Below are 25,983 nucleotides of genomic sequence, written 5' to 3' on the forward strand. Positions count from 1 at the left end.
CTTTTCTATGCTCTTAGCTCTTAGCTCTTGTCTTTTACATTCTTACCCTCTCATCCTCTCTACCCCTCTCTTCTCTCGGGCCTGCTCCGAGCTGCAGCTGGCAGCTCCCAGCAGGGCCCTGCACCCACGCCCTTTGCAATAAACCACAAGTTCCACGACCTGGATTGAGAGATCTCTCGTCTCTGTCCGTCCTGACCGTCCTACCCCCCGTCTCGCCTACAGACATGGCCAACGCAGCAGCAGTTCCAGAGTACGGCTTATTAAATCAAGTTGAAAAGGGCTTCCTAAAATTTCTCTTTCTGCAGGACTGTCTGAACTGATTCTGGATCTTGTTCCAGTATCAAGCTCCTGACATATGCATCTTCTCTACAGGCAGCGAGCTACAGTGAGGCATGTATAATGGAAGATATATAATAAGTACATGCCATGCTGGATTTGGGGGACTTAGCTCTACGTCATAGCTGGACTAGAGAATTCTTTTGCCATCTTGGGCACCATCATCCTGACCTTCCAGCAAGAATCCTTGCACATATCAGAGGTCAGAGGGAGTTTTGGGAGCTTGTTCTTTCCTAGACTCAGTCAAGGTCTTTCAGCTGTATGTCACACACAGGGAATGAAATGCTGGTGCCGCTGGTCCCATTTAAGCTGACGCTATGTTTTCTCCCACGTTTCACACACTTGAATCATAGTGGTGATCCTGAGCCTGGCAAGATTGTGGCTCAGGCAGTCACCAGTCCTGCTCTGCCTCTTTGCCTGCCTATGACTTAGTTCAGTGGAAAACTCTAGTGAGGGTTTGTGCACTTCAGGGGTGCCATGATGCTCTCTATGAAGTGCCTGGTACAAGTGACTGAAGTTCTCTGGTCCCAGTTCAGTAAGGACTGATTTCAAAGACAGGCCTATCTTCAGGAATCTTTTGCTATATGTCACAAACAAATCAAATGGGCTGAATCATACCTGTGGGTGATGTCATCCCTTCTTGCACCTCCTCCTACTGCCCACTGGGACGATCTGTCTCTGTCCTATCTATTGTTCTATATGTACCCATGGCCCTTCTCACTGTGGATAGCTGCTGTCAGACCTACTTGGAGCCTGAAGTGAGATTATTTGCACTAATGCATTGTGGTGACTTGGCCAGGCAGATGTTTATGGGATGAACATTTTCTGCAGGAATTTTAATTGATTCAAGCACCAACATCTTCTCAACACAGTTAATTCAGGACCACAACAGCTGCATTTTCTTTGCTTTCTCCTGGACATGATGATGTGAGAGGCAGACACTACAGCAAACACTGAGGGAGTCTGATGTCTTTCTTGGCACAACAAAGTGGAACACCATCTGAGCCTCTCCTCCCTGCATCAGCCCCCACAGCCACCTCTCAATATTCTGATTTCAGCAAGGTTCTTTCATCTTTGTGAAAAATATGTCTGATGCAGGGATTCTGGACTCTCTTTTGATATATTATTGACCACTAAAACAGGAAATTGACCTTTGGAGACCATTGAAGATTTGTATTCTTATTGATACACAAGTGAAAAGCTCTTGCTTGGGAGTATTTGCTTCTCACTGTCTGGATATATGCTTCTCACTGTCTGGATATATGGATATATTGCTTCTCACTGTCATAAACTTGTATGCTCCCAGTTCTGCTGCATGCAGACTCATGATCTGTTATCTGTTACAGCAGTACCTTGCCCTGCACTATCAGTCACTCTAGGCTGCTGCAAATCAAACACCAGCAAACAAACATCTTCAAACAAACAGTGAAGGGGTGTGAGCTGTTCGATCTGTTTGGCACCAGCCATTATCACATTATGTTACTCATAAGCCATGCTGATAAAGTCACAAATGACATTTTGTTTTAGGTACTAATCAAGGAGTTTTGGTCCTCCAGTGTGTCCCTTTCATCTGGTTAGCAGAGTGGTTTTGAAAGGGCTCAGTGGAAGAGCAGACAGTGATTCCAGCTGCCTCAGGCAAAAAGGCATTTGTTTGGCCAAATTAATCCAGAAAATCTATTGTGAGATATGACAGGGTTGTACTGATCAGGAGGGGAAGGCATCTTAGTCAAAGAGGAATTAAAGTATTCATTATATCTCAAGCATGCCATCCAGTGAGGGCGTCCTTTTAGAGCCTTGTCCTGCCTCCTTTAATCATACTATTTGCAGCACCTTGCTCTGGAGATGGTTTTACAGAAGAAAAAGGGCTGTCCACAGAGAGAACCATTAAGAAGCTGGGCAAGACACAGCACACTTAACCTTTTGTACACTTCACTGCTCAACTGTCTCCACATGTTGACTGAATGCATCTGAAGGGTCTTTCTGAAAGTCATAGCAGACAACGTATTCTACCACCCCACAGAGGTATGTACATACCTCATGGCTACAATTGTACAACACTTATATAACATTAAACAGCCACTCTGTGGCCATGTGGAGGATTTCCCCTGACCAAACCAAAAGGGTTTTTTGTCATGAAGGAGAAATTCAAATGGAATGGCTCAGCAATGGCAATTTGTGACAGAGGAATTACCTGGTGAAGTTCACAGGAAGATTTAACTGCAGAACTGGTTTGACTGGAAGCAGGAATGCCAAAAACAGATCAACCATCATACAGAGGTGTGAAGATTCCCTTGCTGATGAGGAAAAAAATGCTCCAGTGTTATATTGCAGGATCATGTACTTCAAGTGGTCAGGGGCCACTCTGGTAGACAGAGCTGATGGTGGGGAATTAACTCAATGCTTGGCTGGGGTGCTCCATGCACCTTATGGAGCATCATCTGGTGGGCGCAGGTGCAACTGTACATACAGATTCAGCTTATGCTGCATCTTTGTAGACTCCTTGGAGAGCCATCAATGACAGGAAAACTGTGTTCAAGGCACTTCACATTAGATCTCTTTATACTTCAGTAAAAACACATGTTTAATTTACCCCAAGGAATACAATAAAATAGTCCTTACTTGATTATTCTTACATAATATTAAGTCACACTTGCCTAAACACAAGGATCAATTATCAGTTTTGCTCATATGTCAGCCAATACTTTACCACAAAATCTCCTTCCTCTGTATTCCTTGAAAAATATTCTGGAATTGCCAGGAGTTTTTCCTTCTCCATCCACAAAGAGGTTTGTTTTTTCATACATTCATTCTGGATGGAAAAGGGCTATCCAGACTGTACACGTGGACATTCACAAATGCTCATGCATGCATCAACATCCTCTCCCCCCATTACAGACATTCACCAAACACCAACAGGAGCCTTAGCCTGAACCTAAATTTAACCCACTAAAATGAATTGGCTTTGAGAACCCCACACTAGTTCCAGATGTTTGTAAATAAAAAAGCCTTCAAAGACTAGTAGGCAAAACAAGAAATGTCGATCTTTGACATCTCATCCTAGATTTGTTTCTCGGTATGCATGAACATGTTGGGGTCTCACTGGAGAAAAGACGGAAACTCAGTACAGGTTCTCCTTTAACACAGACAGATGTTCTCCTGCTCTGTTGGCAGAATCCTTTCTTTTCACCAAAGTAATGCAGCATGTCAAAGCAAAAAAAAAAAAAAAAAAAAAAGTGCATCAGTGAAATATGTAGCTCTGTCAAGCAAGGAGATAAATACCACAATGTAATCAGTGTCTCTATAGTTGTGTTTTCTGGTTTTGGTGGATGAATAAATAATTTCTCTACTTCTTGCTAAATATGCCTTAGAGTGAAATGCAGCCTCCAGAGGCACTGAGAGACAGGGCCTGTCAATTCTGAATGTAGACATCTTGTAAATTCTCTTTGTGTTTCAGACCCACACAGTCACTAATGATGGGTTCTGTCATTCAAACCTATTTTTTAAATTTCTGGTTTTATTTCTCCAGGAAACTTCAGCCTGGGATAGGAGAAATTACTTCAGTATGCATTTGATGGGAAACTACACACATAGCCTGTGAAACATTAAACAAGGCAGACAATAAATTGTGTTACATAAACAAAAACACCAGTGCTAATATTCTGTCAATGCTCTAGCTCAAGCCTGTCCTCTTTTCACTCTAGCCTGTCCTCTTCTTACTCTGTAACTAAACCCCAGTCACTATGATTGATAACACCTCTGTTCCAAATCAAATGGGTATCTGTTCTCCCTCCTTTCCTGTACCTTTTAATTCTTTAGGGAAGGTACAATGATATTTAAAGGCATTTGGTGGGAAAAAAAAAATTAGATTTGGCCACAGTTCAAGACTGCATGCTGATTATTTCTTTAAACCAGGGTCTTAAGCTTTGTGAATGAACAAGCCAATACAAACCTAGCTTTCAGAGTATTCCTTGCAGGTCTTCGCTTGATTATACATACATTTCTTATACACTACAATGAAGCATCAGGAAGGAGATAGTAGTCTCACTGGCAGGTAATCATTTAACAATTGATGTGTTAAATGTGATATATTTTTGACATGGAGAGAAAAGCAATATGCCAACATACCAGCACAAGAATATAAAAGCTAATAAAACAGAACACAATATTACAATGATCATAGCATATAAGATGTAATATGCCAGATACAGATGGTGTGAATCCCATAAAAATATCACACAAATGATGTCCAGCAGGTTGTTCAATTTCTCTTGTGATTCAAAAAAATCCAGCAGGTATTATGGTTGATTGCAATAATCACTTGGTTTTGTTACATAATAGCCTTTTCATATCTATTTTGTCAGGTTTCCAGTTCTTCAATTTGAGAGCATGTTGTGTTCCATATTGATCCTAAGGGCACAGGCCAAGTGGAAGTCCAGAATTCTGCCAGCATTGATGTGAGCTTTTTGATATTTGGACCTCACTGTGCAAGCTACTGCAGAATTTACCAACTTTTGTGGGTTTACAATATAGAGTACCAGACTTCTCAATGCAAGGGTTAGCACTGTCTGACACACGAACCTTCCTATCTTTGCAGATGTTGTCAACATTGTCTCCAGTTATAACACCTAATCATCATTGCATTAATAAAGCTCCAGGGAATACTTAATATACTTTCTAGATAGTTACTTTCTGTAGTATGCAAGTTGAATGACGGCTTTCACTTTTTCATTTATCAGTTCCTAGTGGGGAGAAAGAAGTCTTGGACTGTATCCAAGCCTCAGTAATCATTAGTTTCATTCTCACAGTTTCCCTTATTCCTTTCCCTTGAAAGTCCAGCAAAGTGACTCTGTTTTTTGAGTGACAGGTGTTGAATCCTCTCCTGATTTCCTGAATACCACATCAAGATATTTAAAGTACGCTGCTGGTGTTGTTCAGTACATGCATCTTATTCTTAAAGAATATTAACTATATCACTTTTCCTGGGAACAGCTGCAGTGAGTAGTTCAGGGACACTGTTCAAGGCTGTAATCTACTGGCAGTCACCATGTGCCATGAGATTTTTTTACCAGCATCTACACAGGGAGAATAAGACTTGGTAACAATTCCCCACTCCTCTAGATCTTTAATCAATTATGATAATATTAATATATCAGTTCTTCTTTCAATATAAATTCAAAGTAATATCAATTCAATGATCTAATTCTTTCATCAATCCACAGGGTGGATAGCATTAGAAGGTAACTTGTAATGTTAAATGTCAACTAGCTTGCTATGGGATAAAGGAGCAGCTGTTTGCAACAGATTGACAGCCAGGGATGTATTTGCATAAAGCAAACTGAGAGTCAAAGGGTGGGGTACACCCTTTTCCACTTTCCACATGAGACCACCCATGACTGTCCCTTGAATACACACTAGCTAAAATCTGAGCAGTAGATGAGTGAACATAGCCCAGGAATCTAACTGCCTAAAGGTTAGCTTTTAAATCTGCAATAGCAGGTCTACTTTTCTTCAGTTTGATGTGCCCTTCAGTCTGGCTACACTCTTCTACCATTACATGGTAGCTATGACAATAATGCAACTTCACGTTGGGTTTACATATTAGCCACCACGTCTAATAGTCATTTGAAAAAGCTGATGTGTATTTCTGCCACTGCTTTTTCAGAAACAGAGGGATGCATGAATGGTGTTTTACAGTGTGGCATAAAGCTGCATTACCTACTAAAAACAATGTCATATTCTCCACTGTAACATGGAAGAGCTTCACAACATCCCTCTTTGATGGGCATTTAAATACATCTGAAGACTAGAGTATAAGAAATTTAGAATGACTAAAGCTGTTTTTCCTGGGTTTCTTGTGGAAAACCTGAGCCGTCACAGGTCAAAAATCTTGTCATTACATAGAGCCTGACTGTCAGGGTTAATCCAGAGCAGCTACTGAAAGGATGAGAAACATCCTGCCACTGATAAAATAAAATGCATGATGAAACCACCTATCCTTTTGACTGCACTGTCCCTTCCACATTGTATTTCTCATACTCATTTGAACTGCGTATTTGTTCCGTACAAATCAAAACTTATTGGAGAAGAGCCACTCTAAACTAAAGAAGGGTTAATTTAGATTAGGTACAAGGGGCTTAAGAAATGTGGGAAGAGAATTTACCACTGAAAACTGAGGCAAAAAAATGTTGAGTGCCTCAGCCTTTTCTGTACTAGACAGTTTTTCTGTCTTGTTTTTTGGAGGCTTACATTTTCTTCGGTCTCCTTTTCTGACCACATACCTGCAGAAGTCCTTATTATTCTTATTATGGTGGTAAAGTTTCTTCTCTGGTTAGGCTATCACCTGGATTAAGACCTCAATGGACTCCAGGAGCCTCCTGGCCTGCTTACAGGAGACAGAAGTTGCCGTGCTACTTTCCCAGCAGATGTCAGAGCAGTTGAAGCCCCCATCAGGATCAGAGCCTGTGTGAATCTTCCCGTAGCTGAAGCAAAAACACTTCATTAACATCCTCCCCTAGGTCTGGTGGTCTGTAGTAAACATCAACCATGAGTTTCCATCGTTGGCTTGACCCCAGTTTTTACCTATACATTTTTACCCATTTCACCTGTTCACTGCTGCCTTTCCACGGCAGCTCTCTGTAGTTCATCCACACAGAGGGTAACATGATCCCCACTGCTGCCCACTCCTCTTTCCTCCCCTGTCCTTCTGAACAGTTTATAGCCACTGATGCAGTGCTCCAGCCATGCAATTGGTCCCCCCACATCTCAGTGACAGGGATTAGACCAGAGTGTTCCAGCTGCACAGCGGTTTCCAGCTATTGCTGTTACCCGAGCTGAGGGCATCGCGGCATGCGCGCTTCACCTGCACTACAGATCGTCTCACCCCTTCAGATGAATACTCCCCAGTGCCATTGAAGCATTCCACAGGTCAGTTATCGCATCAATTCACGAGCTCCATTATCAGTTTTTTCAATCTTGCCAGCCTTGCAAATTATTTGCAGTTATTTTCTTTTTCTAATGATCAGGGACTTCAGCAGCACCAACAGAAACAAAACAGAGAAAATGAATGATTCATGGTAGAAATTATCCCATTGCAAAGTCTGGCTTATGCAAACCACTTCAGAGGCTATAAGCTTTTAAGAGATGCTCTGGGCACTATGGATATTTGACTTTTTCAATTTTTAGTGAAACAATATATCTAATCCAGAGTTTTCAACATTGCATCACAGTAAGAACCTTGAAAATCATACACATAACTGATTCTTCCAGACCACTGGGAGAGGTATGGAAACCTCGACTTCAATTTTTTATTGCTTTTTAGGCAGCATTGCAAGTTTGTAAACTTTGTAACAAAAATCACAACAAAGGAGAAAAAAAAGTTTTTAAAACTTTTCCCTGGATCTATTTGATATAAACTACCAAGGAGTGTAATTCTGGATAGTCACCAGTATGTTTCTGTTTAGAAAAACGAGTTAACAGCTGTTTAAAATGCTAGGCAAAACCTTGTCTTTAAGTACCTGAAGACTTTAAGCAGATCTGAAAGCTTTTTGTACACTGCTAAAAGCTTGCCTGTTTTCCAAATGTGGCACTTACCCTAATAGGGTATTAGACTAAAGGTAGTATCTCTTATCATACTTGAATAAAATGACTCCAGGAAAAAAAAAATCAAAAATCTGGATCTAGCTTTTGCAATGATGCTATCTTGAAAAGGCTTTATTTAAATTTAGAACTAACAGGAAAATGGAGCACCAAAGCTCCAGAAGCAAATGAAGTGCAGTGCACCCCAGCTGTTAGGTTATATCTGCAAGACTCCTGCCCCAAATTGCACAGAAACAGCTTTCCTGAACTTCCAGACAGCCTGTAGTCTGGAGTGTGTGTTAGACCCACAACTGAAGTAACTTCATACTGCAGAAATACCTCTTCTTTGCTTATTTCTGGAAGATAATCCACATACAAAAATATTAGAAAGATTGTCTTAGCTGAAGGACTGGTGCTATTTTCACACCTTTTCCTGTCGTGTATAATTAGTATTCAAATTTGCTGGTTTTGGAGGGCTCACAAAAAAGGAAGTCTGTGCCACAATGCACTTTTAGGTATTACCTTCAATATGGGAGTAGTTTTAAAGCAACTTCCCCCCAGGAAGTGAGTGAAAAATGAATCATCACAAAAGCAATAGTGGCTCTGTTCATCACTTTCTGCCAGCTGTGAACTGCCAAGAGCTTCACGCAGGCTGCATGTGTGTGCCAGAGAGCAGCAATCTGAAAAAAGCGTAGACACCTCGGAAAGGTGAAGTGTAAGGAAAGTACTTTAGACCCTCATGTTTCACAGAATCAGGAAATAGGAGCTGTTGAAGTTGTTTCCAATTTCAGGGCTGGAGACCTAAAACACTCCATGAAGCAAGCAAATCAAGAAAGGTTTTGAATGACCTTAAAAAATTGTTAGGACACAAGAATCACATCAATAGTCTGCTACAAACCCCAGAGTTTTTAATTCTCTGGGGAGTCATGGACACCTGCTCCCACCTTGGATGAAAGCCTCAACCAAATGACATAGAGTGACTGAAAAAACTGGCATAGTGGGGAAATGCTGGCAAATGCTGGATTTGTGGAAACATTTCCCACTCACAGCATGGCACAGGAGAAGGCAGCACTGCTGTGATGTGCAAAATGAAACAAATTCTCTGTCTGTACATTTAGATCTAAGAGAATTACTGTTGTTCCACTGAGGACAGCAAGCGCACCCCTCTGGCTAGTAAATTTCGCTATGCTTTTTTTTTTTTTTTTTTTTTTTTTGTTAATGCATGTGCCATTTTTCCCACTGTTCCACTCTTTCTGAGAGCCAAACCCGCTGGCCTCACTCCGCACACGCAGCTGTTTCTCCGCATGGCAGAGGCGTATGGACGCACGCACAGAGGCGCTTCCCTCACTTTCAGAGAAACTCTTAGCTGCGTCTTGGCTGCGTTCCTGGTGACTTCTCATGCCAATGGATCTGCTAGAATGCTGTTCGTCTGACAAGGAAACCGGCGTCACCGTGAGAGCTCAAGGAAATCCCTGTCCTTAACTTATCCCTTTACCGACATCCTTAACTTTTTTGCACATATACCGGCAGGCGCGGTTTGTCCCTGTGAAAGATCGGTACTCACCGCCCCCCGCTGACGCCTAGATAGGGCGGTCCCCGCTCCCTACACGTGCCTGTGGGGGCCGGCACACCCGTCGGTGGCAGCCGTCGCCCCCGTCCCCGGAGTGCCGTGCCGAGTCGGGGCGGGGGGGGAAAGGGGGGCGCGGAGCCGGACAGCGAGGGCGAAGGCCGGCGGCGGCGCCCTTGCCCGCGGAGACGGAACGCGGGACAGGGCGAGGATGGTTCCGGGCTCTGCGCGCAAGGGTTGCTCGGGGACGGTAGCGGCCCGCCGGGGGTCCCGGCACGGACCCCGCTCCCGCTGTCCCGAGGAGGCACCGCCGCAGTGCGGGTTGGCCGCGCCTGTGCGCGCCCCGCGGATCGTCACGCCCTGCGGCAGCGCTGCTGCGGGCGGCGAGAGGCCTTGGGGAGGCGCCGGACTGCCGGCGGGCCGCTGGGGCTAGAGGCAGGGAGGGAAGGAGGGAGGCAGGGAAGGAGGAAGCAGGCGGGGAGACTTCCTCCTCCTCCTCGGCGGCAGCAGTCAGCAGCTGCGCGGCTGGAGCGGCCGGCACGGCTGGGCACCGACCCCCCGCCCGGCGGTGGGCTGCGCCGCGACCGGAGGCTCCCCACGCCGCCCATGCCACCCACGCGTCCCCGCTGGCGCTGACCGCTCCGCCGTCCCCGCGGTGGGGCTGCTCCTGCGGCGGCGGCCGCCGGCGGCCGGCCGCAGCGGGCAGCGATGCCTGTGGCCGCCCGCTCGGCAGCCCCCGGGGCGCAGCCCGACGCCAGCTTCCATGCCCCTGCCCGCCAGCGGGACGGCGGCGTCGCTCCGCGCCGCGAGGAGAGCGGCGGCGAGCGGCACCTCCGTCAGGCCGGCGAGGCGGGCCGGCGCGGCAGATGGGTGGCTTCTTCCGCCGCCCCCTTCCTGCCTGCCTTCTCCTCCTCCCCTCCGCCGCCCCCCGCCTCCTCCGTTGCCTCCTCCCCCGCTGGTGGGGCCGCCGTCGCCGCCTCCACCTCCCCCTCGGCTGCCTCCCTTCTCTCGGCACTCCCCCAGACCCGCGCCCGTGTCCGCTCCTGCTCCGGCTTCCCGGGACTCGCCATGAGCGGCGGTTCCGGTCGCTTACCGCCGCCCGCCGCCCTCTGCCCGCCGCCGCCCCTCCACGGGCCGAGCTTGCCGGAGGCGGGAGCGCGGAGCCAGGGCCGGGGCAGCCCCGCCGGGCACGGCGCACCCCGCGGCGCCCCGGGCTCCAGAGCCCCGCCACCAGGTGAGCGGGAGAGGGGCCCCAGGGGATTGGAAGCGGGTCCGGGCGTCCCACCCCCGGCTGGCAGCGCAGCCGGCCCGCAGGGCCGCGGAGTTGCCCTCCACAGCGCCTGGGGTCCGTCCCGGGTGGGGGCCACAGGCGGGACGGGACGGGAGGGAGGGCAAACTCCCGCTGTTCTGAGCGCGGCGAGGCGAATCGCGGCGGCGGCTGGCGACAGGCCATGTGTCGCCCGGCCGGCAGCGGAGTGCTCGGGGCCGTCTTTGAGCCGGTGCCCGGCGCGGCGATGGCTCTTTCCCCGACGGTCGGTCGGGATGCGGCGGTGCGAAGCACGGGCAGCCCGCAGTGTTGGCGCTCGGGCGGGCGCCTCCGGCTGTCGCGCTGCTGCTGCCGGCGCTCCCCAGCCCCGCGCCCCTGCCCGGCGGTGCAGCTCCAGGGGTTGCGCTGTGCGGGGCACCGTGTGCGCTCGCCCTCTCGCCTGCCTCTTATCGCACTTCGATGTGTCCTGGGCAGCGCCGGGGCCTCGGCGGCTCTGCTGCCTTGCCTTACGCAGCGGCCGCCGGCCTCCTGCAGCCTGCCGGCTGAGCCCCGCTCCTGGAAGGATTTTTGTGTGTGTGAGTGTGTGTGAGAGACAGAGGGAGGGGGCGATGTGTCCGTATCCGTGCCCGGAGCCAGGCTCCGCCCCTCGCAGCGGGCTGCCGGTAACTGCGGGAATTCACGGAGCACAGTGACCCGTCATACCAAGTTCTTTCGTGGTGCTCCAAAATGCTGACTGCAAGTCAGACTTTTGCCTTGTGAGACCCCTGTTGTGTGTCTTCGGGGCTCTCATCGTCAGTTCCACAGACGTGTTTTTGGATTTCCTCTTAGAAACCGCTCCACTGCAGGGTTCCTCTGAGGAGCTGGTTTCGAACATGTGGTTCGTTCATCCTGAAGCTTCGATGTTTTCAGGATTGTGGTCCTAACATATGGGTTGATGTGCTTGTTTATAGTCAAACACAAGAGCCGCTTCCAAGGCTTGCTGGAGTTTCCCACATGCTTATATTTAAACGCGTGTCTCTGTGGTTTTGGGATCAGGGCCTTAGATGTTTTCCTAAGCTGTTCTTTGTGAATGGCAGCCAGAATTAAGTTGTTTATGCGTATATGAAGTTACTAATTAGGAAGTGGTATGGGAGAAGGTCAGAAAACAAGACATTGTTCTTTGGGCCTGGAGGGTGAAGAAATGAGGTGTCTAATTAAGTCTTTTCTTAGAATGTATTTTTAGTCGTGCATATGTCTTGGGCACTTAGTTGGGTGTTTATACTGATAGAAATCTTACTCTGAAATGAAGTAGAGTTTATAGACAAGCTCCTCTTGAAATTCGTGATTGACAACATAGTAAAGGATTGCAATGCAGAAAGTTGAGAACTTGAATTTTTACCTTTGCATTGTATTATATAGTTCAAAAGCAGCTTTTGCGGTGTCCTGAGACCACAGAATACATGGGGCAGATTAGTCTCTCTCAGGCCTTCCAAATGAAATATATTCGGAGAAAAATATTTTTCCAGCGTACATTATTTGGAAATAGAGGTTTTGTCTGATGAAACTATGTTTCAGCCTTTTGTTTTAGAATTGCGTGGACATTCCTGGTGTGGATGATAACCTTATCTTAAAGCCTGATCTCAAAACCTCACTTAATCTTCTTAAGCTCTTAGCAATCCTATAGACAAATTGACCTAGTATGCTACTGTTGGGAGATAAAAGCTTTTGTATTTTCCATTATTTGTAAAGTCACAGTGGAGAAAATTGTAACCTTTACCATATAATGTATTAATCACAGGTGTGCAAAGACCTTAATGTTAGATTAAGGAATACTGGACTTTTTTTCTGCTGAAAGGGGCTTTCTTGGGGTTTGTTCTGAAGTTTTGGTATTCACTAGTACAGTTCCTGTGTTTAAAAGCCCTTAAAAGTCCTGTGTTTAATCTCAATTGCAATAACCAGAATGATTTTGCTCAAAAGAGCTCTTGCAGACACCCAAATTGAAAGGTTAAGTTTTCCAGTATACTTAAGCTGCAGTAGCAGCTGAATGCTTGGTACTAGTCATTGTCTAAAAAATACATAAAACATTTTCAGATGATATGATATGTGATTCATCTTATAATTTTGAAATAGTATCATAATTTACAGATGAATCCTGTAGATTTCTAGATTGGGCATGGGGAGTGCCTATTTCTTGGCTTGCTTTTCTCCAAAGGAAAAGACTCTTCATGAAGGTCTATTTTTTTTCAGTCAAATATTGGTCATCAGAGGAAAAAACAATTAACTAAACTCAGGCATCAGGGCTGAACTTGGATTGTTTTGCTGAACATCCTCTTAGTTGTAGTCTTAATCCTAATATATTAACTTCTGATAAAAACCTGCATTGTGATCTAATCTTTAGATGTCGAGGGCAGTGAAATTGTACTTTACATGCAAGGTAAGGAGAATGTTTGCTATGTCCTTTCTCCCAGCAGAAAAATGCGCAGTGATGGTTGGGTCTGTTTTGGTGTTGTTTCGTTTGTGGCTTTTTCCAGTATGTGTCAACAGAATGGAACGTCTCCATTCATGGCTGTCAGATGTGAAAGGATATTGGAGTAGAAATGCTGATGATTCTTTACTTTATTTAGAAAATTGATCCTGATCTTAAAAGGCATTTCACTGTCCATAAAGTATTTTGCCTCCAGTGGGATACCTGCATCTCCTTGCTGAAAAAAAGTAATTCACCTAGAGGAAAGACTGTCAGCTAGGAAAAGTGTGTCTGTAGTGGAAATTCATAGGGTTGTTTGTTTGTTTGTATGTATGTATGTTTCTTTGGGTTTTGTCTTTTGTTCATTTGTTTTTTTGTTTTTTAGGTCTGTATTGCCATTCTCATTTCTGGAAAGGAGAGATGGCTTTTGGAAGTTGCACTGTATTTACACATGGTATTATGTCCATTGCCGGCAAAAACAGCTTTTCTCTTAAACATCTTTGTTACTCGTATCAAGTCTTTGGATGTCATCCGATGAACTTTACTAAGTCTACTTAATATTGCTTTTTCTTCTTCTGTTGCTAAGTGTTTAGTTAGTTTAGTTGTTTTTTAAGGTGCACACTAAGTCCCATTTTAAGAGGGGTAATGGAAGGTGCTCATTTTGGCAGATAACTGCATTTGCTAAGTCTTTCAGTGTGGAGATGCTGAAACTTCTGTTGAGAGGACTACTGCCAGTTTTCAAGCCTAGCTGGTTGTAAGAATGTGGGGAGTTGGACTTCTTGTGAAGATTATATGAGGTGTCAGTTAAGTGCAGTAGAAAGCTGAATTGTTAGTGATTCTGCTTAGTTCTGTATATGCTGAGCAGTTGTACTAGAATTGTATGTTCTTATTGACACATCAATTTTTGTGCTTTTAGCAGTTGTGCATAGTTATACCATCTCTGTGTGGTATTTGTGGTTTTGTTCTCAAACTGGAGAGCAGTTAATGTGGCTTTACAGTGAGAGTCATATTTAATTCTGGCATGCCTGGTGATAGATGCTAGTTTTTTTATTTATGACATGGTGATACCTTCACAGCTTTATAACCATATAAAATAAAGTGAGATGAAAAGACAGCTTCTTGGTAGGAACAAGTGAAACATGTTCAGTATGTGAAGACTTCTCAAGAGTTACAATGGATTTTGATAGATTAAAGAAAAGAGAAACAAACAAAAAACTCCCCACTGAAACCAAAAACTATCATTAGAGCATCTCCATTTAAATTTGGTCAAAGTGTGATGTAAAGAAATGGCTTGATGGTACTTCTTGGTTAAAATTACCACAATATTGTAAATCTATTACTTTGCATGTTTGAACATACTCTATTTTGGACATGAGATTGCAATTACCTTTAGCATATCACAATTGTTTATTATAATGCTGGTATGTTAGTTTTGCTACTTTTGAATTATAAAGGAAGATAGGAATCTATGTTTCTACATAAATTAGTTGTACTTTTTGAATAGATTATAGTAATTACAGATTTAATGTTAACGGACATATAATAAATGTTTGTTTCAAGAAGTTAGTTATAAGAGATATAAGTTGCATATTTATTTGGGAAATAAAGACAGACGTATTTCGTTAACAATTACTTTCAGATAAGGTGCATTAATTTTAAGCCATGCTCTGTGACTATCACTTTTTTATTTTTATTTCACTTTTAACTTGTAGTATTACAGAAACTGGAAATTATGATTTTATGACCTGAAATTGTTCTTTGGAGGTGTGCCTTTTAGGTGCCAGCATAAGGCAGCTCAAGTGGATGCTCGCAAGTGTTAATATACTGCCATCCCCTGCCCCCAACATAAATATTTAAGGATAGAGACTGAAACAATTTTTTTAAAGAAAATGTAGAATATAGAATTAATATACAACTCTTTTGATTGTATTTCACAGAGTATGAACAACTTGATCCTTGTCTAATCCGGTATATATTAGAAGTAAAATGTGCAAAAGCATGGAAATTAAAAATTCAGAATATTCTCCAAAGTACAAATTTCAGTTTAATACTAGCAAGAAGACCAGAGCTGTGTCTTTAATTTGGAAATGCATGCTCTGCTTCGTAACATCTGCTTATGAAATGATCTAAATTATCCTTTTGGTCTATGTCATCAAAATACTGAGCTTGAGAAATACATTTGCATTGTCACAGAAAGGTAAAAATGAAAAACTGCTTTAAAGAATATTAATGAGCATGATTGAGAACACTGTAAATTCTTGGAAAAGCTGTGTTCAATTAAAAAATAATGGTGGGCTTCAGAGTTTTTTCTTTGCCTTTTAATGTTTGGTTTTGCTGCTTATGCAGCCCTTTTTTCACCCACAAATTATCTTGGCAAAATGAAATCCACATGCAGACAAAATCTCTTTAACCAATTTTTTTTCCCTTTTTTTTTTCCCTGAGAAAGATAGGCTTTAAATCTTTTTCAGTGGATAGCTTTGCAGCTTTTTTGTTAGTTCTTGCACCCTAGGTATTTTAAATGATCTCGTATGGCATCTGCTTTATATTAGAAGTTCAAATGGAGATGGGTCATCTAAACATAAAGGTTGTTGCTCTTAATGTGATGCAAGATGTGGATGGGTTAACAGGAAGGTACGGTACCAGAATAAGAGAGAATGTTACGAATTTTTCAGTGCCCTGATTTTGGGTGGAATAGAGTTAATTTTTTTCCTGGCAGGCACTTTGGGCATCAGTCAATGTGTGGTGATGGATGGTATTGTGCATCACTTGTTTCTCCTGGGTTTTATTCCTGGGTCACCCCTTCCCCTCACCCCCTCACCTCCCTATTGTTTACAATTATGGTACTATATCATTAATGTTGTTTTAGTATTTGTTTTTATATCAGTTACTGAACTGGTCTTATCTCAGGATATGAGTTTTGCCTTTTCTGATTCTTGCTCACATCCCACTGGCAAAGGGGGAGAGTGATAGAGAGCTGCTGCTGGTACCTAGTCAGGGTTAAATCATGGCACATTGAGAGTTCCCTTTACATTAATATTTCAATAAGATAGTGCTGCTTTTCCCCACCTTTGTTTTACTGCGTTTTGTTTGTTTTGTTATGTTATACCTTTTTTGGTGCCCTTTTTTTTTTTCTTTACATGTTGCATTCTCCTATGCTTGTTCTAGACCTTTCTTTTCTTGTTTGTGTATGTGAAGTACAGTAAGTGCTTGGTTGTTAGAATTCCTTGCATAAAGAAAAGATCCTCCATTCTTGATAGGAAAAATAGTCCTATTCTTGTCTTTTCATGACTTAAAATAAAGCTTCCTTCAGGAAGTTGCTTGATGTGTAATGTAGGGCAAAGAATGCATGCTTCACTTAAGGAAAGATGCAGGAAGTTTTTAAAACAGAAAGTCATAGGTATTTTCACAACTATTTTAAGCAAGCATGATATACAGTGTTTTCTGAGCTTCTGAAATGCATACACATACTGCAAATGTTCATTCTAAAAACACTCTTCTTTAGATTTTCTCAGTGGAGAATCTGGCATCCCAGCTCTGAACTCCTGAGTTGCTGTTCCCATTATCCCAGGCACTGTGTTTGAGTCTCTGCATCATCCCTCTCATGCAAGCCCTTTGCCACCGCAGTGTATGAAAACGTAATATCTGTTATCAGTCTCAGGGTGGGAAGGTGTGTCAAGGTGTTTCTCTAATGTCTTTTGTAATGACTGGGGTTCTGCATCCAGACAAAAAAGTCTGTGTTGCTTGCTGCATTGTCTGGCAGCTGGTGTGGTTTTCTTGACCATGGGCTGTTATAATAACCAGCCTTCGCTGTAGTATTTCAAAGCTCGCATCTCTAAGCATTTGGGCTTGGTCACCAGCTTCTAGGACAATCCCAAATGGGAAATTAAAATAATAAAGGAAACGTACTCTAGCATTTCAATTACAAAAACCAAATGAACCCCAAACTCTCCCAAACAACAAAAGAAAATAATTCCAGCAAAATAACCCCCGGAAAAACTTAAAATCTTTAACTGAATTTCTGTTAGTGTGTGTAAGGTACACACAACTGTAGCACAAGGGTGTGCCAGTATCAGTAAAGAATATTGCTTAAACTGTTAGAGGGTGTTTATGATTCTGATATCCTTTATGAATAGTGGAATTGCATTTTCTCCTGTAATACTACCAATCTCTACTTCCTAAAAAAAGTTATTTGTGCTTGTGCACATTTTTCTGGAAGGAGGGTACGAGGAAGGTAGTGTTGTTATAAATTTTCTGCCAGCTTGTGGAGGAGTAAAGTATGAATTCTGTGAATCTTATTAAAATACTTCATAATCTGCATGCCTGGAAAATTCCCTGTTAGGAACACTCCCCTTAAATAGTCTAAAAATTGCTAAAAGCCATGCACTGTATTTGTTTGCATGACTTCTCGTTGTGCAAGAGCCCAAGGAATGGCTATTAAACCATGAAGTATGACTAGAAACATTAGCTGTGTGTATAGAACAGTTGAGTCTGTCGGAGAATATTTGGAACAGCTCCTGTGCCTTGTGATTGAACCTGCACCATGGAACAGCAATATAGTTTGGAAACTTTTGCTGCCTGTTTTTTCACCACAGCTGCAGGTTATCTCCACTTTATCTTTTGTTGCTTGGCACCTAAAGTATATTCAGATTCTAGAGTGAAAATATTGGGAGATTTATGTTTACTCTCTGCGTGGGTTCATGCTCTGTGAAGTTTTGGCTTTTAGGCACATGGATACTTCTGCTTTCATTAAGAGCCTGTGCAAATGTTTGTGGGATCTGGATTGTGGTGAAATTTTTTCTCCCTACCTACAAGTCAACAGTCTAAAGTGATTTTTCGAATTTCCATTAAAAATGTGTTTATCTGCTTTTTTAGTGTGTGCAGGTTCTCTGTATATATCTTTTCCATGGCATCACTTTTTTCCTGTTTATAAGTTGAAATGGCCCAAAGCCAAGCAGGGTAAGCAGTAGTTTTTGGAAAGAATTATCATGCAGATTTAGTAGTAGGATATTGAGCCTTTTGGCACAGAAACCCTGTGAGTCTGTAATCATTGTGGTTTGTGTGTGTTTTTGAGTAAGTTTACATAAACTGTTTATGATATGATCTGAAAATCACTTTTACAGCTTATTTTGGAGGTTGGGTACAGGTTAGACTTCTGAGCTGTTTCAGAAATGCATTTTGATTTTTGGAGGCTTGGAAGTGAAAGCTTTTAGCCACCAGTATGACAAGTGTGTCCTGGTTTTATCATTGAAGACAAAGCATCTTCAAACTTAAGAAATATGGGATTATGCTTGTAAAGATGAGCAAACTGAGGTACACACTGCAGGGACATACTTCAAGTCAAGATGTATTTGATGTTGCTCGTCACAAGGGCCTGTTGAGTTGGAAAAAGTGAATGAGATAGAAAAGTACTCTTTTCTTTATTAAAACTTAATTTTTAGAACACTGTCAGTCTCTTGCGCCTGTAGAGTATTGATTCTGCTTTTATGCACTGAGATACCAAAAAATATTACTAATAAAGAATTTGGACACTGAGAAAAATAACTTAGGGGTATGTTACATTTTGGCAGCCTTTTATTTTATGAGGCATTCTGAACATGAAGGATTAGGGAAAAGCTAGGAGAGTGGTAAGTATGGTAAAAGCGCCCATTTAAGGGTAGCAGCTCCTGACCTAGTGGAGCTTGCTTGTTCAAGGGCAGCAAGCTGATGTAGGGGCTGTGACATGGGACCTGTGAGGAGAGGTAGAGGGCACTAGGATTACACAGCTTGGCTGAAGAGATGGCCCAGGGGTGATGCCAACTGAGACCCCAATGGCCTCTCTTCTCCTCTTACGGCAGATGAGGAAAAAATACTGCCAGACTTTTGCATGCTGGTAAGGCAAGTGACTGGGAATAGGGCTCAGGCAGAAATACCTAAATATCTGGCAGATAATTTTAGGAAGAATTTTTTCGCTCTGAAGCAGAGAACTGTGGACATCATAGACCTTACAACTTTGGAGAGATTCAGCACTTTGCCAGACAAGACACTGGTCTAAATTGGCCTGGTCTGAGCAGGGGGGTTGAATTATCGGATATCCAGCAGTCTTTTGCAGCCTGAAAAACTTTCTGTTACTGTGTAGTGAACATGTTATCTTTGGCCTGGGGATGCCTGCTTCAGGCATTACAAGTAGAGAAGGAACAGCAGTTTGGGACTGGTTTAGTTGAACAGGGTCAGAAGTGATGGTGAGAACTCAGTTTGCTTTGGTGCACAAGTGTCACCTCAGTCTTGTGAGACTGCTTTTTTTTTCAACCTTGATTTTTTCACGTGTTTCCTCCCCACACACCCAAAAGTACCATTTTTATGGGTATTTCATGTATAAATGCTTCTGGGTAAAGCATCAATAGCTGTTAAAGCAGAGCTACACTTCTGCCTCTCATCCCTTCTTCCTAACTTACTTGCTGGTTTACGTGCAAACAGTCTGTTTTCATCTGACAGACAAAAGTATGCACTTCAATTTTTATTGTTCAGTCCTAGAAGTGTAGGCAATGCTGGGTCCTGTCTTTCCTGGTACACTCTCAGAAAGTTCCAGATAAATTAATTGAGAGATGTGTTCAGCAATGAGAGGGATTTTTTCCCAAGCTTGGACGGTATGTAAAAAAATATAAAAATATATTCACTTATGTATTCTTATCCTTTTTTGTTAGTCTTTACCAAATGTAATATGATGACTCTCTTAATGTATACATTTTCTATAGTATTTTTAAGGGAGAATGGTACAGACAAGAATTTAGTCAATAATATAAAATATGAACACAGCAAAAAGTAAGAGAAGAGTGAAAAACCATGGTATATGACCTCCTCAGGCTGCCTTCCCATGCAAAAGTGAAATGGGCATTCTTAGAGTAAAGCTGTCATACTTGTTCCCTTAGTCCTGTTTCTCTGTAAATAGCTTCAAACTTGAGGGAGGCTTTTTCAGTGTTTAAAAAAAAACTTCTAGTAAATCATGGTTAAGGACCAGATAAATTAGTCTGCTCTCTCAAGCAAACAGCTTCAAGAGGTCTGATGCAGTTGTGTCTGACTTACTGATCTGTGGACACACGTAGTTGTTGGGCAGTTAGACAGTATTTTGCTTCAGAACAGTTGCAGTGTATGGTCTCTCTGACAGGGACTCAGGAAATAAAGAAGGTTCTTGAGAGCTTGGGAAACCAAAGGAATTGCAGGGAGTGGGAATTGTAAGGATTTGGAGGCAAAATGTTTTACTATGGGAGAAAACATAAAAGATAACAAAATTCCACTAACACAGATTTTTATTATTTCTGATGTTCGTGTAACAACTGATTTCTTTTGAGGATCACTCTTAAAACATCTGTACCATAAAAGAGAATTTTCAAAGCAAGTGAGTTGCCATATTGTTATGGACTTGTTTACTTAAATTAACTGAAGCATAGTCTGTATCTGTTGTTTATGGGCTGTGTGGAGGCTGTGTGGCAGGGTGGATAGTGAAGAGAGTGTTCTGAAGTTACCGAGTCTTCAGCTAGGTTGGGGTAAAAGTGGTTTTAGAGCATTTTAAAACAAAGAGTAGTGTCATTTGTTGCACTTATTATTCTGTCGTGTTACATTTCTGCATTACATCAAGTTTTTGTTTGCTGTCAGGTATTTTTTGAATGCAACTGATGTCATAGAGAGGTAACTGTTTATAATAACTTAGGTCCTCTGCACCTTTGTGTTTCTCCATTTTCTGCTGGTTTAGCCCCTTGGGGTTTTTTGGTCTCAAGTAGCAAGAGAGATAAAGAAGTAGTCTAATAGTTTGGATTAAAAAGCAAGACATAGGATATCATTGTACCACTGTAAAATGCTGTAAGAGGGCTTCGTTTTCAAGGCACCAGATCTAGTTGTGGCCTTTTATGTCTCTATGGATTTTCAAAATAAGGTTGATTGTCCAGAAAAGAGATACCTGAATGACTGCCACCTGGAGTGGTAATTAATTTTAATTTTGATCTTCTAAAAATCCTAAATTTACACAATTTGAAGAATAAATGTTGTATAAGATCTATTGCATCTCTTTAAGAGGAAGGTCTAGCATAACTGTGAGAAATCTTATGATCTCTGTAGAGAGGAGTAGGTGAAAGTACTTTAATACTTGTTAGTGCAGTTGGTATCACTGTTGTTGAATATCTGCATACTGACATGCTTTGATATTTATTATGCAGTATCTGTGGGGTTACTGCTTAGGGGGTTACCTGTGCTAGAAGGTTATGCTGTGCTAACTCAATCTGTATATCTGAAGGGGCAAGGATTGTTTTCTTAGACATAAAAGGGACTTTGAAATGCTCATTCTGGCAGAGTGTGTCCTATTTTGAGAAACAGGGTAACTCATCAATATGACCATTTTGGTCTGATAACCCCATTGTTCTTGAGTTGTAGACACAGTGCATCTGCAGAATTGTCGCTAACAAATACACTTGTGTGTTCTCTTATATAGACCACCAGCTTGAAATTTCAAGTTCCTAACAGCTATGTGTGGTACTGAAAACAAATTTTCAGCCATGGGGCCTATGTGGTGCCTGTTTGGAGTGTGGGTGTCAGCTGCCTCTTCCTTGCAGTCAATGTGATGAATTGAAGAGGTGATTTCCTATAAAATGTTTGTGTTTTAAGCCTTTGCCTTCCTTTGCCTAGCTCTTGCTGTCTTGGGTTTGCTGCTCCTTGTGTATAAAAAGTTTGTGCGCCCTTCAGCTCATTTGAGGATCATGTTGGAACGTCCTGGATCATTGATATGGCTGTCCAGGCATTTTCCTTGCTTTTGCTACCTCCCAGGCGAATTAAGCTTGTCTATTTCAAGGCTACTGCTGGAGGAACAAATTTCAAAGCACAGTGAAAAATCTTTGGTGGGCTGAATTGCACCCCTTGCAGATTATTATGTTCAGCATTCTTGTGACCACTGAAGCTTTTTATGTTATCATTGGAGCAGTGACATCAAAAGGGGAGAGCTATCACAAAGTCTAAAGAGAGGGGCGACCAGGACACGTGGTCACCTATTCTCTAGGGCTGCCCAGAGTGCTCAGTGGAAATACAGCTAGCACGCTGAGGGTGAAGAATCATGTCCTGGGAGACACATTTCTGGGATTCACCAGGGATTCTCAGTGCTGGTAAACAAAATGCTGTCTTGCTTCAACTGCTTGGATTCCTTGTGAGGATTTTATATGTTCTGCAAAACTGGGCTTAGAACTTTCTTTTTATGGTGTTACCAAGAAACACTTTTGCGCATGAAGCAAGCTGCTGTTGTTATGAATGTATTACTTAAAAAAGAAAGGGAAGTAGACTTTGGTTATTGTATATATTTAAAGGAATATGTGTAAAAGAAATGTGGCAGTCTGACCTCTGGTTAATCTGAATTTGCGGAATTTTGCTGTGGCTGTAGCATATTTGGTTTTGGAAATCCTTGGGCAGTGAGTGCTTAAATTCTAAATTTACTCACCCAAGCACTGCAGATGTTGCTTTCCAGAAAGCATTGTGAAGCAGAGCAGATAGAGGCAGGTTTTGAGGAGCAGATTTGCTCTATTGCCTTCGGAAGAGTAGACATAATTCTCAGCATCAACCACAAATAGTCATGCTTCAGCTTGGCAAATCAAGTATCATGAGTTAATGTCTGATCTACTGGTCTGTGTTGATTTCACTCTTTATGCTGATGTTTAACAAGTCATGTGCTATTGCACTCTGAAATCTGTATTTGTAAAGAGAAGGGCAGGAGAAGTTCTTCCAGAAGTCCAGTGGCTGATCTTCATTACTATAGAGAGGCTATTAGAAATCTTTGTTTTGCTTTGAAATACACAAGCTGTTGAAATGGAAAAGGGTAGTGTGCTGAAACAAAAAATTGATATATCTCAAGTCACAATGTTGTTACTCATTTGAAGTCTCCTTTACATATATATTTCTGTTGCCTATTCTCTATTTTTCCACTGGCTATTGCTTTCATTACCATTCTGGTGATGTTAAAGAAGGCTTGAGAATTCAAAACTGGTGAATGAGATGACTGTTGTTAAGTCCACTGTCTTAAGTTCTAACCTTTTTTCTTTTGACATGCATACTTGAGTTTGTTTGCTTTTAGAGACAAACAGCACATGCATGTGGAAATGGTCACAGATGGACGCACAAACTTAGATACCTCATATATATAAACTGTCATCTCTGTATCTCTTAAAAATATCTCCATTTGACAGTGGCTACTGTCCTCTACTTCTAATTGCCTCAAGTGCATTAGGTAAAGTATAAAAAAAAGGTTTGCTGAAACTGGCTCTATGGTTTCCTAGAATTATGTGTGTTGCATTGTAAACTTACAGGGATTTTTTTGTGAAACTTGTCTACAGTATGCAGTAGTATAGCTAATGATTTGCTGTTGGGACTGGGTGACCCAGCTTCTTTGAAACTTCTCTTCCAGCTCTATATGCTACTTACTGAGATCTTGTCTGCAGCCGAAATATGCTTGAAAGAAAACTGGACTATATATCTTTAAATCTGTGTATATACTTTTTGTGTAAATGTGGGAGCCCTGTGTTCTGGACTGGAGAGAGGAATGCCTTCATTAAGAGCAACAGTGGTAGTTTGTTCAGTTGTGTAAAAATACTGGTGATAATCCCCACCAAAAGAAGTTAGTCTCTTAAAATGACCAGCATATAACTGCAGTAACTTGTCCTCCTTCTCAAAATTTTCATGTCAAAGGGGTATTTTGGCTGCTAAGCTGCTAGACAAACAACTGAAAACTGCTGAGCTATGTGGATATGTCACAGGTATTGGCTGACGTGCATCTGTGTTGCTGCTTTTGCTTTCAGATGTTACCATGAGTATCAGTTGGAGCACAAGGAGCTATGGTAGTAGGAGTGTTTGGGAGAGCTGGGTCTTGTTTACTTGAGAAAGGTAAGAGTGTGATGGGGTTGTGGGAATTCCTGAGAATGGAATAGAGTGAGAATGGGTGATAACTAGCCAGGCGAGATCACCCAGCAATGAGATGCTTTACCTTACTAAGTCAAAGAGGATATCATAAGCTGAGAATGGGCAACTACAGAGAAGGAAATACTAAATCCACTGTAGTGTTTTACTGAATTAGGAGATATGAAGCAAATTCCAGAGTATAGTTCATTTGTGCAGAACATATAAGACAATATGGAAACTAAAGTAAAATTCAGTGGAGAAAGGACATTATGTTGTGATGAATAACTTTGAAAACAAAGTGCCCACCAAAGCCACTCTAATCACTCACCTTCCTTATCTGAATGGTGAAGAAAAAGTATGACAGGAGGTTCAGCAAATATGGTCACAGCAAACCAGACTTGGTTCAGAGAAATTAATTTAATTAACTGCCAATGAGAAGTCAGAGAAGGATAACGAGAAATAAATACAAACCTTAAAACGTCTTTCACCCACCCCTCCCTTCTTCCTAGGTTCAACTTCAGCTCCAGATTGCTCTTTTCTTCCATCTGAGTGGCTCAGAAAAATGGGGGATGGGGGATGTGGTCAGTTTATCACACTTGTCTCTGCTGCTTCTCCCTCCTCATGTTCTTTCTGTGAGGTCCCTCCCAACTTTTCTAGCATGAGTCCTTCCCATGGGCTGCAGTTCTTTGTGAACTGCCCTAGTACATCTTCCAGCATGGTTACAGCCTCCTTCAGGTACCTGCTCAGGTGTGGAGTCCTCTGTGGGCTGCAGGTGATCTCTGCTGCACTATGGACCTCAGTGGGCTCGGTGAGATAGCCTGCCTCATCACAGTCTTCAGCAGAGGCTGCAGAAGAATTTCTGCTCCAGTGCCTGGAGCAGAATTTTCACTGACCTTGAGGTCTACTTTGCTGCTGTTGTGCAGCAGTTTGTCCTATTCTCTTAGAGATGCAGTCACTGTCACCAATGGGCTTGGCCTTGGCCACTGGTGGTTCTGTTTTGGACCTGGCTGCACTGGCTCTTGTACATCGAGGAAGCTTCTGGCATCATCTGACAGAGGTTACCCCTGTAGTCAGCCACCAAAACCTTGCCACACAAGTTGGTCTGAAAAAAATCTCTAATTATCCACATAAGTAACCAGTGCAGACAAGTATTGGCTGTATGTATGTGTTACTGACCTCTGGCTACACAAAGATTTTGATGTCATGATTGTGTCACAGCTCCAAGACAGTTGCTCGAAGAAGGAAACACAACTTTTTTCCATAGGGTGTTCTGCTGCAAAATGAGTTGTATGATGAACTGGGTGAAAAAGCTAATACAGGGAAGTAGAATGAATTCAGCATGTTGTATTTTCTGGTTTGTGATTACTTATGACTTAAACAGTTTTCTGCCTAGAAAAGTTCTGCAGCTGAAAAGGGTGATGTAGTTGATCCTAAAGGCAGATTTTTCTGAGTTTCACATCCTACCTTGCATTTAAAATTGAAAGTGAACTGCATTGCAGCCATTATATTGAAAAAAGTATAAATATACAGAAGGAGCTAGATAAAGACTATGAATCCTACTAGATTACTCACTTGTCAGAAATAAAGATGCTCTTTGTACTTGTAAGTTTGCCATTGGGGAGAAGTCTGGAATTATTAAAAAAATAAAATAATGAAATTCCAATTGAAATGCTAAACCACAGCATTTTGACGTAGATAGATACTCATATATCATGTCTTTTGCTTAGTGTTTTTAGGATTTCAAATTTTCGACTTAGTCTTGGAGGCTCTCAGAAAACTGTGGGGGCTTTATGTTGGTGTTTATGTGTGTGGGTTTGTTTGTTTGTTTGTTGTTTTTTTGGTGTGTCTGTGTGTTGATCCCCCCCCCCCCCATCAGAGAGAAAGCAACTGCAG

The 25,983-nt window shown here is 42.4% G+C and overlaps 1 protein-coding gene across 1 annotated transcript in view; it reads left to right on the plus strand.

Moving 5' to 3' along the window:
* Nucleotides 1-10,186: 10,186 nt before the first annotated feature.
* RNF38 (ring finger protein 38) overlaps nt 10,187-25,983 on the plus strand; it is a gene marked incomplete at its 5' end in the record, with an annotated part of 111,562 nt that continues 95,765 nt past the window's right edge. Inside the window, one exon of the mRNA XM_084225338.1 lies at nt 10,187-10,712. Coding sequence (XP_084081464.1) covers nt 10,187-10,712 — 526 coding nt within the window. The remainder of the gene's footprint in view (nt 10,713-25,983) is intronic.

This window comes from Fringilla coelebs (assembly GCF_963513975.1).
Source record: "Fringilla coelebs genome assembly, chromosome: Z".
In the NCBI taxonomy this organism is placed as follows: domain Eukaryota; kingdom Metazoa; phylum Chordata; class Aves; order Passeriformes; family Fringillidae; genus Fringilla; species Fringilla coelebs.